This window comes from Rhinatrema bivittatum, chromosome 12, assembly GCF_901001135.1.
Source record: "Rhinatrema bivittatum chromosome 12, aRhiBiv1.1, whole genome shotgun sequence".
In the NCBI taxonomy this organism is placed as follows: Eukaryota; Metazoa; Chordata; class Amphibia; order Gymnophiona; family Rhinatrematidae; genus Rhinatrema; species Rhinatrema bivittatum.
In genome coordinates this window covers 15,235,473-15,254,539 of record NC_042626.1, presented here as the reverse complement: position 1 = coordinate 15,254,539, position 19,067 = coordinate 15,235,473, and the positions used below count along the sequence as shown (strand labels likewise).

Here is a 19,067-nt window from a genome sequence, read left to right as displayed (position 1 = left end):
GTAGGGTCCATTCTCTGGGACCATATAGGCACTTAATCTGTTTCCCTTCACTACCTTAAACAAGTCCTTAGAGGAGTTCTTGGTGCTCATACTTCACGCTGTGATGGCCCTTTTTTTTTTTTATAGCTAGACTTGTTACTGTCTTAAAACTCTGTTTAATTCTTGTGGTGATTTTTTTTTTTTTTTCCATGTATGCCACCTTGTAGCCTCTTGGGAGAGGCATTTAATAAATGTGGTGATCCATTCAGCACATACATCTCTAACTTTTCCAGGCCCCAGCAAGTGCATTTTAATTGTCTTTGGGATGCCAAATATTAAGAAACAGGAATTTCTCATCCTAATTTTCTTATCCTTTGTGGGAGCTATCAGATCTTGGCCTTTCCGCAGGCCCTGATAACACTTCCCTACTAAATTTCACATTTCCTGTGCAGTTTGCAGGTCCACGGTTATTTTGTACCTGCAGGCCAGGCTTACTTTTGAAAGGGAAATGCCACATGGATTTTCCCTTTGTACACAGAGTGCGAGTACTACCCTGCATTTCCAAAGTTTCCACGGGCATTTGAAATTGAAATCCCTGCACATGACACATACTACCCTCTCTTTCCCACTGGTAGAGGTATGCACACTAAGTAACAGCTCACTAGGGGGGGGAATGGCCTTTTGTACACAGGCAAACCTGTTTTTGTACCTATGTAAAAAGTTTTTTGAAAATTGCCCCTTAGAACTGCATCCATTATAAGAGGATTGGTTTGTGCTGTTTGTCTGGTATAACCACATCTGTTACATGGCATGAGCTTTGTTACTGAATGCATAAGATATGCCAGAACCTGCAGTTTTTATAGCCTGGAGATATGCAAATTAATACATCTGATCTCTTAAAGCTGCAGATATATCCACTAATAGATGTGCTTAAAGCTTCTAAGGTTGCCTGCAATTGAAGTATAAGCTGCCTTGTGAGATCTTCTGGGATAGGAAATAAACTTTTTTTTTTTTTTGGGCCCAGTAGTATTTCCTCATGTCCCTTTTATGTTGCCTGCTCAATCATAACTGGCATCTGTCAGGCTAGAGTGCTATTAACCTTCATTTACAACTATCCAAGGTTCACCTCCCCATTTTATTACCACCTCCCAACTCAGTCCAGCCACAAACTGCAGGGGGTTTCCCTTTTGAAAATCAACTTGCAGGCCTGTAAGAAGTTTTAAAAAGAAAATTGCCCCCATATTGTGAGACTTGCAGTAAACTGAAGAATTTTATGTTTGTAAGAAAGCAACATGGTCGCTGTTACAAGTCCACTCTAATACGTAGAAACGAAGGTCAGCAAACCAGGTGCAACAGATACCTTTTATATGAAACATAGGTTTGAGTAACTTCTGTGAGTTCTGCTTCCTTTAGATCTGCAATGATCTAGAAATGCTCTGGCCTGATAAGGGACTATAGTTAATGAGCTAGTTCCAAATATATCACCTCTGTCCTTTTATCATTACAGAAAATTAGAGAAGAAATGTAGTGGGTTTCTTCTATTTTTTTTTTTTTGTTTTGTTTTTAAGAATAGAGCATCAGCATTTGGAAGCATGTTATCTGATTGATCTGTAGTGGGTAGAGTTGGGGAAATAACATCCCCCACAACCACTGCATGATTCGCCAAGCTGTTAGTGTTTTGTGATGCAATTTTGACTGTGTTGCCATCCTTACAGCTCCCAGGGGAATCACTTAAATGATATGCAAAATATTAACCATTTTGATATGATTTGTAGAATGCATATAGTTAATAGATGCATTGTTTAAATTTTTTTCTTTTGCATCTTTAGTCATTGTTGTTTAAATACAACAAGCAGACTTTCTTAAAGAATGCTCGAAAATGGACAGAGAAGCATGCGGTGCAGAAAGATGAGGTAAGAAGTGAGACTAGGTTTGTGAAAAGTAGATTATAAAATAGCTGCTTTTTCAGAGGCTGATTGCTATAGCACAGGAAATGCATGCAATATTCAAAGAATGTCTCTGTTCTTGTTGGAGCTGGTCTCTGTTCCCCTTACATAATTTTGTAGTGGGGCATTTTGTGGTATAGAGAATATACGGTGTGTGCTTAAGGAAACTCTTGTTAATGTATCGTCTTAAACGCAGAACCAACAGATCTCCAGGCTGATGCAATACAGTGCACTCAGCTTGCTGCGGGGTTGGACGTGAATTTCGAATGCGCTACACTAACTCCTCATGGGATTAGCACATCCAAACCAGTGTGTAGCTAATAGCACTCATCACATATAAATGCTATTCCACCCCCATGCAAAAAAATCACTGTGCGCCTGACATGCACGTTTTAACATGAAAAACTTAATGCCGGCATGGAACTGGTGTTAAGTCTTCATGCGCTCCAAGCCACAACAAAAAAAAAAGCCCAAAATACTGGTTTTCTTTGGTTCCTCCTACTTAATATCGTCCAGATACTAAGTAGAAGGAGCCATAGGAAGCAGCATGAAAATAAAAATCTTGACTGAGTCAGGTTAGGGAAACACAATTTACGAGTGTCCTTTTTCCTAACCGCACAGCCACATCTCCTGGGTGCCCGATGCCATGGACGTGCTAGGAACACACAATTTCTCCCTAGCGCGTTCCTTTTAAGCCTGGCAGCTCATTTGCATACTGCATCGGGTGCCCAGGGAAAGGGGATGTGTGTCCAAACTGGACGCATGCCTTTTCGCGCTTAGTATTGCATCTGCCTGTTTGAGTGGTAAAGAAACTAACTTCTTGTGACACAAAGACTGTAAGGTTATCAGTCCCCAGATTGTATCCGCATGGATTTCTTATGCCCCTCATGTTTTGTTCTTTTCGGTGCACACACTCTAAAGCAGGGATTCTCAGCCTAGTCTTTGAAACATACCCAGCCAGTCGGGTTTCCAGGATCTTCACTGTGAATATGCATGAGGTGGATTTGCATGCACTGCCTCTGTATACAAATCTACCTCATGCATATTCATTGTGAATGTCATGAAAACCTGACTGGCTGGATGTCTCCCAAGGAGTGGATTGAGAGCCACTGGCTCCAAAGGCATTACTCCATTACAGAGACTATATATGTTTTTGCATGGGAGTCGCTAGTGTATCCCTGCTGTAGAGACTTTACAGGCATTCTGTGATAGAGACTCGAAATACTACTTTTTAAACAAAATTGGTCTGCACTCAGGAACAAGAGGAGTCTGCCTGTTTAAGTTTTTTGGAACTGCTGCATTCGCTCCTCACCTTTTCTTCTGCATATTTAAAATTGCTGCTGGCTTCTTGGATTGTGGATGGATGATAGGATTTCAGAGGCCATTACCTGTTACACATTGCAGGCCCATCACCTTCCATTGATGCACAACCAATTTACACCCAAAAATGACTCATTCCCTACCACAACATTTTCTTCACTGTAAAAGCACTGGCTGTTTCCTGAGCTTTCCTGTGATCCTATGCCAGGTTTGTTAGCCATACTGACACCAGCCCTACCCAGTGAATGATAGATTGTTTTACTGCTGGATCAAGAGTCAAGTGATCATTAAATTATACGATTATTGCCTTGAAGTGTCTTAAAAGTGCAAAAACACTACGTTTCTCACTGTTTCCTTTCCACCGGCAAAAGGCACTAGTCCGATTAATATATGTGTGTATAGCTCCGTTCTTGTGGTGTTTTTAACTTTTAGAATTCTTAATGCCTGGCTCGACTTTAGTTTCACACTCATGACATCCTGTTCCCACTAGAGGGTGTGCAGACTCCATGCAGCTTGGTTTATAAAGTCTCTCTTAGCATTTTGCAAGTACCAGCAGAGGCACACGCAAACTATAGTAATATAAGGAATAAATGAAGTTTCATATTATGTTTTATAACCACGTCACCGGTGTCCAACTTGCTGTGCGATGCAATATGTCTGTCTTAAATCGCCAATTTTGCTTCATAAGCAAGACCTCAATTATCAGTTTAAAAAAAAAAATGGAGTTCACCTTATCAATTGTCATTTTATTTAAAAACATTTGTTAGTCTCCTTTGGAGAATAAAGCCGTAACAGTAAAGCAAATCTCTAAACGGAAAATTTAAACATGGAACCCCTAGCTCACAAAAAGACTGAGCTCAGATATTGAGAGGTGGGGGGGAAGGAGGAACTGTACTTTCTGGCCCAATGCTGATATCTCTGCCCTGTGGGCTACTGCTTCTCTTGGCCCACTGGCATTCCCAAGTGGTATCAGATGTTTGGGGCAAGGACAGTCACCCTGAATGCAGTCATCTTCTAATTACTGTAATCACATCTGTTCTGCAAGTCGCATGCCCCACGCTCTGCATTTTTTCATTTTACACCTTTGCAGAATTCAGAGTCTGATAGAACTGAGGGGAGCCAGCCTGACAGCACATCCACAGATCTTACTTCCGTGCAGAAAAGAAAGCAAGGTGACAGCAGTGGAAAGGCAAAGAAGCCATGCTTTGAACCCTAAGGGTGAGCACACTGCTTCCACAGCCCTGCAGACCTGGGTACAAATAGTCTTTTGGTCTCGAGTGATACGAGTCGGTTGATTACTTGCTTGTGCTGTATTTTGGTCATTCATTTGTGACTGGAATGGCCAAATGATGATCCAGACTGTAATGCAGTTGCATTGGTCTAACGGTTTTGTTCAGTGTCTGATATAATTATCAACAAAATACTGCTGAACTATAAAGTATCTTTTCTGCCCTGCACAGTCCTGTTCTTATGTGTTCGCCAAGTCTAGTTTTCATGTTTGTAAAATAAAAGCAGATTTTTTTTTCTATTAAAATTCTTTGTACTTTTTTTATGAAATACATCTTATGTTTCCCCAAACACCTTGAGTTACTAAAACATAGCTCCATATTTTGTTTCTCTGCACCCGTGGCTCCTGTTTTTAAGCTGGATAAGGAGATTCCAAACAGTGTTCTCTAGAAGCTCCTCACTAAAGGAGGAGGAGTAGCCTCTGAACCAGAGACGCTAACACTCCTTGTGCCCTTGACCAAGTCACTTCACTCTTCTGCCCCATTTACTGAGCATGTTTCCCATAGACACAAAATGGGAGACAACCTTTAGTAGATCAGGAGGCCTCTGGGGACAGTGGAATACCTACAGTACCTGAATGTAATCAGCTTTGCAGTGGCTGAGCAGACATTTAAAAAAAAACAAAACAACCCTTGCTCCTTAGTTGGATGGGAGATCTGATGTTGGACCAACATAAAAATAAACAAAACATGTAGCATACATGTTACCTGAATAAGAGGATCTACAAGTTCTTGGAAGTTTACCTAGTGCATCTTTTAATTATTAGGTTGTCCAGTAAAGAGGATCACAACCTACTGTGGCTCCAGGTAACGGGCATTGTGGGCTAAAGTCATCCTGAAGGAACAATAGGCCGCTGTGTGAATGGGTCAACTTGTAGCCCCTTTGCTTCTGAGACACCATTTTTAGTTCTGAGGTTAAGATGGGAGCAGCACTTTAATAGCCTAAGCTGCATTAGAGTGGGACTCTGCCCCTTAAGCTGTATGATTGGCTAACAAGTGGTTCATGTTGGAACCTGCAGTTTCAGAAGCGAAAAGGTTCCCAAAGGAGCACTCTTTCAAATCCTTTTCCACAATTATTGTAGCACTTCCAAGGCTTTTGTTTTATTGAACTGAAATTGTACTTTACACACATTTTGCAATGGATACTAGTTACGTCTGCATCCTGCCATTATACACATCCCAAGTCTAATCTGTCTGTGTCTGTGGTTAAGCCTGAATGTCTGAAAAGAGAATAAAAGTCTGAAATTTAGAACAATTACCTATGGGAAGCCTGATAATGAGATTATAGCATTTATTCATACCTCTTACTTTCACTTCGTGACTACTAGTCTTTGCATCTTATATCAATACGGTGCTAGTCCTGTACATCTTTAGCTGATTGGTAATAACTTGTAAAATTGTAGTATCCTGTGATCCAGATCCCTTGTTGATAAAAACAAAAATATATCAATCCCATCACTGCCTAGGCCTGTAAACACACAAAATTCCCTTCTTTGACCACCCTCAAAATAAAATTTAAAAACAGCTTTAAAAAAACCAAGCAAGCCTACCACCCACTTTGCAGGTAGTAAGTGATCCTTTTCTGGGCCCTGACTTATTCCACCCCCAGGCTTTGCTGGCAGTGGGACATACAAATAAATCTCTGTTCAAAGCTGGGCTGTTGCATTTTGGCACATAACATACTGCTGTGTATGTGCACTGTAAAGCTTTTGCCCCATACCCCGGGGATGTGAGGTTGGTAATTAGCTCATGGTGGTGCATGTTCTTACATGGTTTGCTTGCAATGCACACGTTCTATGTGTTTGGCGGGCTGCCTTTGCTGATGGTGGGAGGGGGGCAGAGAAGGACAATTTTGACTTGGTGAAACGTTTTTGGTTTTGGCCAGTTGAGTTGCACCTCTCCCTTTTGCTGTCCCTGAAAATCTGAAGTAAGGAGAGGCAGGATCAACCTATCTATCTTTATTTGCCATCATTTGCTGGATTGCGATGAGATTTTGGAAGATACCAACTTCACACGTGAACTCTAGGAGTAGAGCCAGGTTCTGTTTTTGGCCTAGATATCTAAATCCAGCAAAAGTTGACTCTTAGCAGCTCAATACTGCCTTCATATGCATCAGTGGCCAGAAAAGCTGTGTTCTCTCTTAATATGCCTGGCTGGAGACCAGACTGGTGTTTTTAGCACATCATTCTGACAGCCTGGCCCCAGACATTCTCCATACCAAATATGAGTAAACTCTGACAATAAACCTCAGTAAAGATAAATAAAACTCAAGCTGTAATAGTTACAAAGGTTAGTGTTTTATAATCCTAAATTTTTCATGGAAAAATACTACAACCGAGTAGAATATTGACAGTTTTACCTGGACTTCTGCCATGAAAAAAAAGCCATTAGTTTATATAAAGTCGTAAGCAAACAGTATCACAAGAGTAACTGTCTTCACTGGCAAACGGAGAGGTAGGAGCTCTGCTAGGTTAGTGGAGACTACTTACCTCCCATTGGTGGTCTACTGATCTATGCCTTATTGTCCCTTCCCTTCCTAGTGTCAGAACAATGGGCATTTACTGTCCATCTTCACTCTGTGTACTGGGCCATTAGCTTACAGCTGTTCCCAGAAATCTGCTGGCAAGCCATGGACAATGCCACCAAAATTAATGTGTACTAGAATGCCAAGAACATAAAATGCCCAGTACAACTGCTCAGGAACTGTTAATTTAACTAAGATAAAATTGTCCAATTTTATGCATAAGCTATTACCAGTTGTACTATCTTTCTATGCTGCTTTCCTGCGTTTCTCTTCGCCCACCTGTTTTATTCCCTTGTTAATTGTATTTTCTATTCATTTTGTTATATTGTAAACCGATGTGATGCTCACACTAACCCCGGTATAAAAAAGGTTTTAAATAAAATAAATACCTAGGGTGCCAAATACCCATTTCTACTTACTTTAGAATTTTGTGCCAGTGCTGCTGAGCTCTTTGATCTCCAAATGGATACCTCCTCCCTTCCCCTACTTTCAAATCCTGCTACAATGCAAAAATCTTAAATCCATCCTGTTCAAGGTTCCATGCTCTTTCCCATGGAATATTTGATCCTGCTAATATTGTTATAAGAAAAATTCAATATGTTCTATGTCTCCTTTATGTGCTACAGTAGCAACAGTGACATGCGAAGAGCAGGTTTCTTAAAGCAGGCTGAGCCCCTGCAATGACGGCCTGGGAGTAATCAATCATTCCTGTTGCTTGTTGATTTCTTTCCAACTGTCTCCCACATACAACAAACCATAAGCACTTTCCTCTGCCCTTGGATCACAAAACCACTAGGATCAGATCAACAGTATGTCAGACTGTAATTAATCAAACTGCAGATGCCATCTACCCGTTTGGCAGTCTAAATGCTTTGTCCAGCCTTATTTAGAGATTGCATGGCCAATTGAGCAGTGAAACTAAAATGATTTCTTGATGCATTTACATAGACCTTCTAGTGAGAATATTGCATTGACCTTAATACTTAAATCAGCCAACCTTGTTTAGAGTTGGTAGTGTAGAATTGATTGCTAGAACAGAGGTCTGCGGTAGCTGCAATCCTGGTTCACTCCCCCTCACTGGTGTGATCTTAAGAAGGGGTGGCCAACTCCAGGCCTCAAGAACCACAGACATGCCTGATTTTCAGGATATTCACAATTAATATGCATGAAATATATTTGCATACTAGGGGTTTGCTTTACTCGTCAACCCTACCAGTGGGGGGAGTTGAGTGGGGGCACTTTTGCCCTTGCATTTTCAGCTTTACCCTGGCTGGAGATAGGAAGAAAGTTGTGGGGGAGGGAGTTTGGCAGCGGTTGTGTTTGGGTAGGGGGTTGGCGATTTGTATGAGTGTGTGTGTCATCTGACCTCCCTATGCTCAAATGTAACCTGAAAACCCAGTGAGGCAAGGCCACCATAGTTGTGTGAATTGTCTTGTACAGCAGTGTTTCCTACCCCTCTCCTGAAGGTACATCAGACCAGTTGGGTTTTCAGGATATGGAAAATGAATAGGCACAAGAGCGATCTGCATACCCTGATACAGAGGCTGGCAATAAGATGAGGGAGGGAGATGGCTAACAGAGTAAGGGGTGTGGTGGTAGGTTGGGCTTAGGTGGTCTTCATCTACCATTAACTGCTATATGAGACCATAGTGCCAGACATGTTCTCTTAAAGATAAGTAGATAGGGGATTGCAGGTATAGATAAGAAAATAAGAAATTGCCATGCTGGGTCAGACCAAGGGTCCATCAAGCCCAGCATCCTGTTTCCAACAGAGGCCAAACCGGACCACAAGAACCTGGCAATTACCCAAACACTAAGAAGATCTCATGCTACTGATGCAATTAATAGCAGTGGCTATTCCCTAAGTAAACTTGATTAATAGCCATTAATGGACTTCTCCAAGAACTTATCCAAACCTTTTTTGAACTCAGCTACACTAACTGCACTAACCACATCCTCTGGCAACAAATTCCAGAGCTTTATTGTGCGCTGAGTGAAAAAGAATTTTCTCCACTTAGTCTTAAATGTGTTACTTGCTAACTTCATGGAATGCCCCCTAGTCCTTCTATTATCCGAAAGTGTAAATAACCAAGTCACATCTACTCGTTCAAGACCTCTCATGATCTTAAAGACCTCTATCATATCCCCCCTCAGCCGTCTCTTCTCCAAGCTGAACAGCCCCAACCTCTTCAGCCTTTCCTCATAGGGGAGTTGTTCCAGCCCCTTTATCATTTTGGTTGCCCTTCTCTGTACTTTCTCAAAGAAGAAAAGCAGCATAAATGAATGGTTGAAAAAGGGGAAAAGGGCAAACATTGGTAGGAGAACTTTCATAACATCTGATGCAGTTTAAAAAGTGTTTTCCCCATGTTTGGATGGCTGAAAAATGGGTAGATGACTTTCCACGACGGATGCACTTTTAGCCCCAGCTAGAGAAAGCATTCCTGGGGGGCCCTGCTCAGTAAACAGGTACGTGGATGATCTTTGCATGTACTTTTTCCAGCAAAAAAATCTATCCTGGGAGCAAAAGTAGATGCAAAGTGATTGTACATACTTCATACCTGCTCTAAGTCTCAAAGCAAAATTACACACAGACCTGTACTGTCGGAACCAGTGCAGGGCCAGCAGGCAAAAAGCACCTGTGAGCTTTGGCCCAGTGCAAACAGTTTGAAAATTTGCCTCCAGAATATGAGGGCAGAGAAGGGCCCTGAAGACCCATCAAAATCTGCCCCCTTTCCTTCCCTTTGCAGCAGCTTTCCCTTTACTTCTTCACAAGAATGGACTGTATTACTCTCTTTGCCTCTACCACCTCCCCTGGGAGGCTGTTTTGTGCATCCACCACCCCTTCCATGAAGAACTATTTTCTAATGTACTCTCTTCAACCCTTGAGCCAGGACCTTTTGTGCTTCTTGTCAACTGAAAGAGATTTCCTTCTTGAAAATTCTTTGTACTTGTTATGGCAGCGGTAGCCAACTCCAGTGCTCAAAAGCCACAGACAAGCCTGGTTTTCAGGATATCACAGTGACTATGCATGAGATATATTTGCATACAATAGTGGCAGCAAATGCAAATTTATCTCATGCACATTCATTATGGATGAACTGAAAACCTGACTTGTTTGTGGCTCTTGAGGCCTGGAGTTGGCCACTCCTTTAAGGTACCTGCCTATCTCCACAACATATAACCTCTCCTCTAGGGTGTATTTATACTTAGATCCTTAGTCTCATTTCATAGGGCCGTTCTCTCAACTGCCTTTCCAGGGCAACCAGTTCTTTAGGCTGTGCAGGGGCTGAGATGGGATGCAGGTGCAAATCTGAAGTGCCCTACATTTCAAGCAGGAGGTGAATCGTCAAGGATGGACACTTTTCTTCAGATTCTGTTCTGTGCCCAACTAGAGCTCCTTCTACTTTGCCACTCCCACCAGTCCTGGGACTCTTGGGACTCAGCTAAAGATCAGCCCAGGTCATTGTAGGAAGCTTCAAAAATCTCACCACAGAAAGTGGAGGCAATACGGTTATGAAACTAATGTTTTTACTTTCAGGATATTTTAGTATCACTTTCATAGTCATAAGAAATGTACATCCAAATATCTTGCATATTTTGTACAGCTAGAAGAATGTTATTGTTTTTTGGCTCTTGAAACAGGACAAGCTGTCTGAAATGAGAGGAAGTTAAAGTGAGCTCCCTCCCCAAATATGCAAATTTATAGTTAAATTATATTTAACAATTAAGTGCTGTAAACTGGAGCAAATACAGATCTCTACATATACATATTGCTGCTGAGGAAGGGAGCAGAAATATCAGCATAACAGAAAGGAAAATCAGCAAATATTGCATACACAAACCCAAGCCAGCAAATTGGACCTACTGGCCATTAAAGAAAGCTTGTTGGACTGTCTTCAGTAGCAAATGCAAAAGAATCAATTCTGCATCGAAACTAGAAGCATTCCTACCAGAGAGGAGTTCAGATTTAGGGTATTTTTGCACAGCTGTGACCTACTGCCTGTGCCATACTTATTCCAAGGGGCAGTGGGGAAGATGGTGCTCATCGATATTAAAAAGAAAAGATAAAAGGAGGTCTGGTATGAAGTAGTATGTTTCTAGCACTACCTTTGTGGGTTTGGGGAAGGATAAGGAATGTGGGTGGGCTCCCAGAAAGCCTATATCAATACAGGAGTATAGAGCTGGAAAAGATGTGTTCTCTTTAAACCTAGCATCCAATCCTTAGTCTATTCTATTTATTTATTTATTTATTTTTTCCATTGTCATTTTGAGTATGTGCATGTATCTAAGGCACTAACCAATAAGGCAGCTTTTAACAGTGCTTGGGTGGTAACATCCCAGTGTACATGGAGCTGGCCTTACTTAGTAATACAGAACAATTTATAAGGCTACTATACCAAGCTGGCATGTGGCACCATGTCTATGGGATTATAATGTTCTCTAAAGTGGGGTGTTAATTTCATGCCCTGCCATCTGTGGTCAAGGAAACACAGTGGATCCCCTGCCCCATGATCCAGATAGTTGAAGTTATTAATTTCTGGTGCACTTTCATTCTTGCCTACTTTTTGGGTGAAATTCTGTCTTTTTAACTGCATTAACGTATAGTATTTAAAAAAGACAGAAAAGAGGAAATATTTTGTCTTAGTAGGTGATGGTAATTATGTGTTTGCACGGAGGATGACTTGCCTTTAAAGCTGCCTACTCAAGAAGGCACAATGGTTCCTCTCCCCAGCTATCCCAGATAGCTAGAACTACTAACTTATAACCTGGCTTGCCCTCCTGGTAGCACATAGGGAAAATAGTTTGAATTTGGACCCATAACCATTAGATGCTAAGCCAAGTCCTCCTTAAAATAAATCACATTCTGGGAAACTAAACTTTGTCCATATGTTGCTGGACCCAAATCTATTTATACTTAGGTCCTTAGTCTCATTTCATAGGGCCGTTCTCTGAACTGCCTTTCCAGGGCAACCAGTTCTTTAGGCTGTGTAGGGGCTGAGATGGGATGCAGGTGCAAATCTGAAGTGCACCACACTTCAAACAGGAGGTGAATTGTCAAGGATGGACACTTTTTTCTTCAGATTCTGTTTTATGCCCAACTAGAGCTCCCTCTGCTTTGCCACTCCCACCAGTCCTGGGACTCTTGGGACTCAGCTATTGTAGGAAGCCTCAAAAATCTCACCACAGGAAGTGGAGGCAATACGTTTATGAAACTAATGTTTTTACTTTCAGGATATTTTAGTAACACTTTCAAAGTCATAAGAAATGTACATCCAAATATCTTGCATATTTTTTACAGCTAGAAAAAGTTATCGTTTTTTTGCTCTTGAAACAGGACAAGCTGTCTGAAACGAGAGGTAGTTAAAGTGAGCTTGTACATGTATAGAAATGGATCTCCCTCTCTGAATATTCAAATTTACAGTTAAAGTATATTTAACAATTAAGTGCTGTAAGCTAGAGCAGATACAGATCTCTACATATACATATTGCTGCTGAGGAAGGGAGCAGAAATATCAGCATGACAGAAAGGAAAATCAGCAAAGTTGCATAGAAAAATACTTTACATCTGTATTTGGTATCCTAAAAATCAGGCCTATTATGTCCCTATGGTTTGCAGCCAGCAAGAGGGGGGAGGTTTTTAGCTTTGTTATTTTTAGTTCTTAGATTTGGGCATTTTTTTTTCTCTATAAAGTATTTACAGCAGCAGAGAACAAAAACTGAATCCATGCTTCTGAGCTTGGCAAGACATTGGAACATCACTTGTTTGCAAAGTGTTCTGTTATCATTTAATGACTGCTCTGGATTTCAACCAGGATCTGCTTCATCCTGAGACTTCCATTCCTTACCAGGGTTAGCATAATTGTGTTCATGCTTTAGTGACATACTCTGTGACATAATGTCCTAGGACTTGGGAGTCTGAGCTTTTGCCCCGCCATCCATCTCTGCTCTATCGGGCATTAAAGCTGGCCCAGCAGTACCCCTTCACAGTTCATCAACACAACATCATGGCTGCTGAAGCTGATGTTAGGACACAGTGTGTCACATGCTCTATGTGAACCAGTTCGTGTGGCTCGCTAGAGCTCATTGCTGATTGTCATGGACCAATTGTTCTTGTAGTTTGTTCCTTAATAAAGGAATACTGTGTAATGTCTGTATGGCAAGAGGTCATCTATAAGTGAGATGTGAAGGAATGTGCAGGTGGACTAGGGAAAAAGCTGATTTGAATGCTGTTTCCGCTTTGTTCCATGCTTTCAGATGCAATTAACAGTTCTTCATCAGTAAGGCAGGAGTGGTGAGTGGCAAAGCTATCCTTTGGCACCTTAGTGCTTATCCTCTGTTGGCAAGGGATGAGAGCGACTGGAGGAAAACTATAGGCCTCCAGGATGTGGGGGTGCCTGGTATGAACACCAAGTGCTTTGGAGGCTTCAAACACTAGATCAGCATCTGAAAAGGTCACCAGTGTCTGGGTGGAATCATAGGAAGTCTTTTCAACGTCCTCTGAAATGTAGGATGGAGGGCTGGAGATTGGAGGCTTTTTGCTTTGCCTAAGCAGTCGAAAATCATCCTTAAAGTGAGGGTTGAACAGGAGATAAAGCAAAGGATTGAGGCAGGCAGGCAAAGGGAGGACCACCAACAGGACGGATTTGATGACGTCTGGAGTGATAAAAAACAGGTTGAGCATGGAAGAGAAGGTGAGAAAAGCCACTGGGCAGTACAGAAGACAGTTGGTGAAGATGAGCCAGGCAACATGTTTGATCATGACACAGTCCCAGATAGTATCAAACTCTCCTTTCAAGAGGTCACAGTAAAGTTTAATATAAGTTCCAGTGATAATCAGGAAGCAAAGAGTGTTCATCATAACCAAGGCCACCACAAAGCCCAGAGTAGAGAGCTTCCCATCAGGCAGAGGGTATGGAAGACAAAGGGGAGACGATCCATACTCCCCAATGGAGAAGAGAGGGAGCACAGCAGCAATGGTGGAGAGAACCACTGAGCACAAGGCAGCTGCCTTTACACTGCTGAAAGAGGGCGATTTCCCATAGGCTCGCACACATGTCACAGAGATACTGCACTGGACCGCAGCAAGGGTCAAGAGTAGGATGGATGCCTCAGATGCAAAAACAGAAACAAATCCAGTGATCCTGCACCAAGTTCCCGTCTCCCATCTAGCTCCATATTTGGCAAAATTTCCAAATGTCAGAGCATCCACAAAGGCCAGGATTCCACAGTAAATGCCTGTCAGCATGTTGGCACTAGCTATGGAACCGATGACAAACTTGATTGGAGACAGATAGCTAGGTGACGCAAAGACTGCCAGCATAACCAGTCCATTGCACACCAAACAAATCAACACTATGACCCAGACTCCAAGGCGGATGAGCCAACTCTCAAACAAATAGTCACAAGGCTTGAAGGGACCTAGAAAATAAAAGAGAGAAAACAGTAAAACAGGAATGGGTCCCACAAAGCTACCTGAACAAACTATAACCGTAGTATGGTAAGCTTAAGTGGAGCATTGCTAAGCTGCATTTATTATGGAGGCCAAAGAAGTTAATCTTCAATAAGGCCTCTGCATACCCTTTAGGGACAGCAATCCAGAGGTAAAATATGCGAGAGGGGAGTGCACAAAGCGGGATGTAGTGCCCGTGACAATGTAGGGAGGGAGTGGGCTTGGGGGACAATGGGGGCTGAGGAGGATGTGCACTTTTTACGGACAAGCGGTCATGTTTATCCTATCCCAATATTCCTAGCATGTTATTAACAGCAAACATTGATGACGAGACGTTTGCTAGCTGTCGAGCTTTACATTGCCAAACTAACATATTTTAACACTCCATGCCTCTGACCTTTTGGATGACGTGAAACTGCCAGCATGTGGAAATAGAGAGATTTAATTAAGGGCTATTGTTTGAAACACAGAATTTTACACACAATACAATATAATGCATGGCATCAGTGAGATCACTAGGAAAGAAAATAATTCTTGCCATGGTACCTGGTTTATATATTTAAAAGATATTCAAGTCTTGAAAATGGAAAGTATTTTGAACTTGATTACAGTAATTATTTAGCTACCAGCCTTCCAGAATATATAATTACAATCTGAGCTGCTAGCATTGATTGTATAGAGAAATGTTCTATAATAGATATAGTAATAGAAAGACAGGGGGCCTGATTTTCTAAAGCATTTACACACTTAAAACTGGGTGTAAATGCACTTTACCCTTGTAAGTGGGCTTTTGAAAAGTGCTGAGCTGGTATGTTACATTTACATGCATAACTCCCTTAAATTCACCTGTGAGTGTCTTACTGTTTAATTTCATGAGATTAAGTTATGCCCACATTCCTCTCTGCCTTCCAAGGTTTGTGTGTGGATGAGAGGCCTTCTATTTATTTATTTACCATCTTTACGAAGGAGCATAACATAAAAACTGGAAGAGGAACCATATGAAATCTGACAAAATCCCAAACTGCAAATAAAACGTTAATAATGTCTTCAGATTCAGAGGTCGGCATTCATGGTAATAAACTGTGATCAGAAGACAGACTTCAGTTACCTTCAGCCTCTATGAGGAGGCTGAGGACCCATGCAAGAGCAAGCACAGTGCCACTGACAGATTTTAGGCTGTCCGCCATACTCTCCCCACACTCCTACCTGGACTGGGAGCACACTGGATACTAGGCTGGAGTTTAGATTCCTCTGTCTCTAGCTGGAAATCTTCCATATCAGGATCATCTGTGTGCAAAAGGAACACAGAAGACACTCTGGTGCATTCCAGAATCTTTAGATAGTTCCTATAATTATTTCTTGCAAACTTGGATAAGGATATTATTTTACATGTCAGGGTAATTAAGCCCTGGAGAAAGTTACCCAAGGAAGTTGTGGAATCTCTTTCATTGGAGGTTTTTAAGAGCAGAGAAGACAAATAACTGTCAATGGCTTAAGTGCTATAGATCCTGCCTGGAGGTAGGCATGGATTTATCTAACCACTTGAGGATCCTTCCAACCCTTTCTACAGGCAGCACACGCACACTTTTCTTTTTTTTTTTTAAAGTGGGATCATAAAACATATTTTTTCAAGTGTTCATCTTGTAGTAAAAGCCACTGTGTGAAAATAAGATTTCTGAACCTACCCAGGTCAGTCCAGAGAAGTGGGTTGTGTATCCCTACTAGCAGGTGGAGTCAGAGAGCAAAAACTTTGGGCACTGCTATACGAGTGTGCCACCTGCAGTCCCTCAGTATTTCTCTGACTCCAGCAGATGGAAGATGCACCTGCAGTTTGCCGGCGGCGCCCACTTGGAGGTGGACATCGCATATGTGGCAGATGCGCTGTACGATCTGGTGCAGACCTCGGCTCGCAGCATGTTTTCCGTAGTGGCAGTGCGCCGACTCCTCTGGCTACGAAATTGGGCAGCAGATTTGTCCTCCAAATCTCAGCTTTGTAACCTCCCTTTCAAAGGGCAGCTTCTGTTCGGGGAGAACTCGATCGATTAGACTCACCAAAGGCAACAAGCTGCCAGAAGATAGATCTATCCCAAAAAGGTTTTTCCTACTAGGTCTCTATGTCGGGATTCCCGCCGTTTTCGATCCAGCAGATATTCCACCTTGGCCACGCCTAAGCAGACTCCTGGACGCCAGCAGTCTTTTCGGGGTGGCTGCCGAGCCGGGCGGGACTCGGGACACCTTTGGGACAGGAGGCAGTAAGCCTTCCCAATGAAGCCACGGGTACCCATTCCGTCGTCGAAGCTGTCGGAGGCAGATTATCCAACTTATACACGTAATGGGCAAAGATTACCTCGGACCGTTGGGTTTTGGAGGTGATCAGAGACGGCTAAGCTCTAGAATTCTCTCGTCCCATTCGGGAGGTGTTTGTGGAGTCTCGCGTGGCCTCACTCAGCAAGCAGGAGGCGGTGCGGGACACCCTGCGTTGTCTGATCGAGCTGGAAGCCATTGTCCCAGTACTGGAGGCAGAGCAGGGATGGGGCCGGTACTCTGTGTACTTCGTGGTTCCCAAGAAGGAAGGTACCTTTCGCCCCATCCTCAATCTCCAGAAGGTGAACCGTTGTCTTTGAGTTTCGTGTTTCCGGATGGAGACCCTGCAGATAGTGTTAGCGGCAGTTCGGAAAGGAGAGTTTCTGGCTTCTTTGGACCTCATGGAGGCGTATCTTCATATCCCAATCCGATCCAACCACCAATGGTTTCTGGGTTTCAAGGTGTTGGGGCAACACTTCCAGTTTCGAGCTCTTCCCCTTTGGTCTCGCAACGGCTCCTCAAACGTTCACCAAGGTGGTGGTGGTGGCTGCTTTCCTTTACAAGCATGGGACCTTAGACCATCCATATCTGGATGACTGGTTGATCCGTGCAAAGTCCCGGGAGGACTGCGAGAGACCCATTCAGAGGGTTCGGCTCACGTTGCAGTCGCTCAGCTGGATAATCAATGTGCAGAAGAGCCACCTGGAACCCACCCAACAGCTGGTTTATTTGGGAGTGCTCTTCGATACCTTTCAAGGCAGGGTGTTCCTAGTGGCCGACAGGGGAACGAAGTTGCAAAATCAGATCCGTGCCCTGCTTCAAAGGAAGAACCCCACAGTCTGGCACCATCTTCAAGTCCTAGGATCCATGGCTTCCACCTTGGATTTGGTTCCTTGGGCGTTCGCTCACTTACGATCATTATAGCGTGCACTTTTGTCATGTTGGCGGCCGGTGTCAGAACAGTTCCACCTCCGCATGCCACTGTTACCAGCGTCCAGAGCCAGTCTGTCATGGTGGCTATCGGACAGCAATCTGAACCGAGGGGTAGACCTCGACCCTCCAGATCCGGTGGTCATCTCCACAGATGCAAGTCTGTCCGGTTGGGGAGCGGTGTGTGCAGACAGATACGCCCAGGGGCTCTGGTCCCCGACAGAGGGAACCTGGTCCATCAATCATCTTGAGACAAGAGCAGTTCGCTTAGCTCTACTAGCCTTTCTTCCCTTGATCAAGGACAGAATGGTATGAGTGTTCTCCGACAATGCAACGACAGTGGCTTACATCAATCAGCAAGGCGGAACAAGGAGTCCCGCCGTATCGCAGCTGCTGTTCGCCTGGGCAGAGCATCATCTTCGGGGAATAGCAGCATCGCAGGAGTGGAGAATGTGCAGGTGGACTTCTCAGCAGGCAGCAGCTCGATCCCGGGGAGTGGGAGCTGTCCACCGAACCGTGGCATCTCATCTGCGGCAGATGGAGGGTTCCTCAGTTGGATCTGATGGCCACTCGGGACAATGCGAAGACAGAACGCTTCTTCAGCCATCAGCGAGAGTGGGGGTCGGTGGATATCGACGCCCTGGTGTGTCCTTGGCCCTGGGAAATTCTGCTTTATGCCTTTCCCCCTTGGCCGCTCATCAGTTGTCTTCTCCGTTGCATCGAGCGGCATCCCAGCAAAGTAGTTCTCATGGCTCCAGAGTGGCCGCGACACCCGTGGTTCGTGGACTTAATTCGCTTGACTCTCGAGGGTCCCTTGCAACTAGCTCATCTTCCGCACCTGCTACATCAGGGACCCATCTTTTCGGATTGGGAGGATCGCTTCTCTCTCACGGCTTGGCTTTTGAGAGGCGACGTTTACGCTTGAAGGGGTATTCCAAACAGGTCATTTCCACTCTCCTTCAGGCGCATCGCCTGGCTACTTCTATGGCCTATGTTAGGGTCTGGAGACTTTTTGAGACGTGGTGCCTCCAGCGCTCTTACGATCCGTTACTGGTGCAGGTTCCTCAGGTGTTGGATTTCCTTCAACAGGGTCTCGCTAAGAGTTTAGCTTTCAATTCTCTTCGCATCCAAATTGCGGCCCTCAGCCAGACAGCGGAACTTCCGTTTTCCACGGGGAACGCAACTTTCCTCTCAGGACAAGGAGCTGAATCTTTTGGACGTGGACGAGTCTTGTTGCGCTATCTCAAGGTTACCAATGATTTCCGGCATTCTGATCATTTGTTCCTCCTTTTGGGGGGTCCAAAGAAGGGAGACCAGGCGTCAAAGGC

The 19,067-nt window shown here is 43.6% G+C and overlaps 2 protein-coding genes across 13 annotated transcripts in view; one reads left to right on the top strand and one right to left on the bottom strand.

The window, feature by feature from the left end:
- The window catches only part of UBE2T (ubiquitin conjugating enzyme E2 T), a 117,587-nt gene that overhangs the window by 17,998 nt on the left and 80,522 nt on the right, over positions 1-19,067 (top strand). For 6 of the 8 annotated variants that reach the window (XM_029572354.1, XM_029572360.1, XM_029572355.1 and 3 more), the window contains exons 6-7: positions 1,809-1,892; positions 4,336-4,773. In XM_029572354.1, the coding sequence (XP_029428214.1) occupies positions 1,809-1,892; positions 4,336-4,461 (210 nt within the window). In that variant the 3' untranslated portion in view covers positions 4,462-4,773. Of the gene's footprint in view, positions 1-1,808; positions 1,893-4,335; positions 4,774-19,067 lie in introns of those variants that run through there. The other 2 variants (XM_029572356.1, XR_003852087.1) reach the window with 2 other exon arrangements.
- The window catches only part of LGR6 (leucine rich repeat containing G protein-coupled receptor 6), a 168,737-nt gene continuing 160,235 nt past the window's right edge, over positions 10,566-19,067 (bottom strand). For 4 of the 5 annotated variants that reach the window (XM_029572346.1, XM_029572347.1, XM_029572349.1 and 1 more), the window contains 2 exons: positions 15,712-15,792; positions 10,566-14,474 (listed from right to left, as the gene is read on the bottom strand). In XM_029572346.1, the coding sequence (XP_029428206.1) occupies positions 13,225-14,474; positions 15,712-15,792 (1,331 nt within the window). In that variant the 3' untranslated portion in view covers positions 10,566-13,224. The remainder of the gene's footprint in view (positions 14,475-15,711; positions 15,793-19,067) is intronic. The other variant, XM_029572348.1, reaches the window with a different exon arrangement.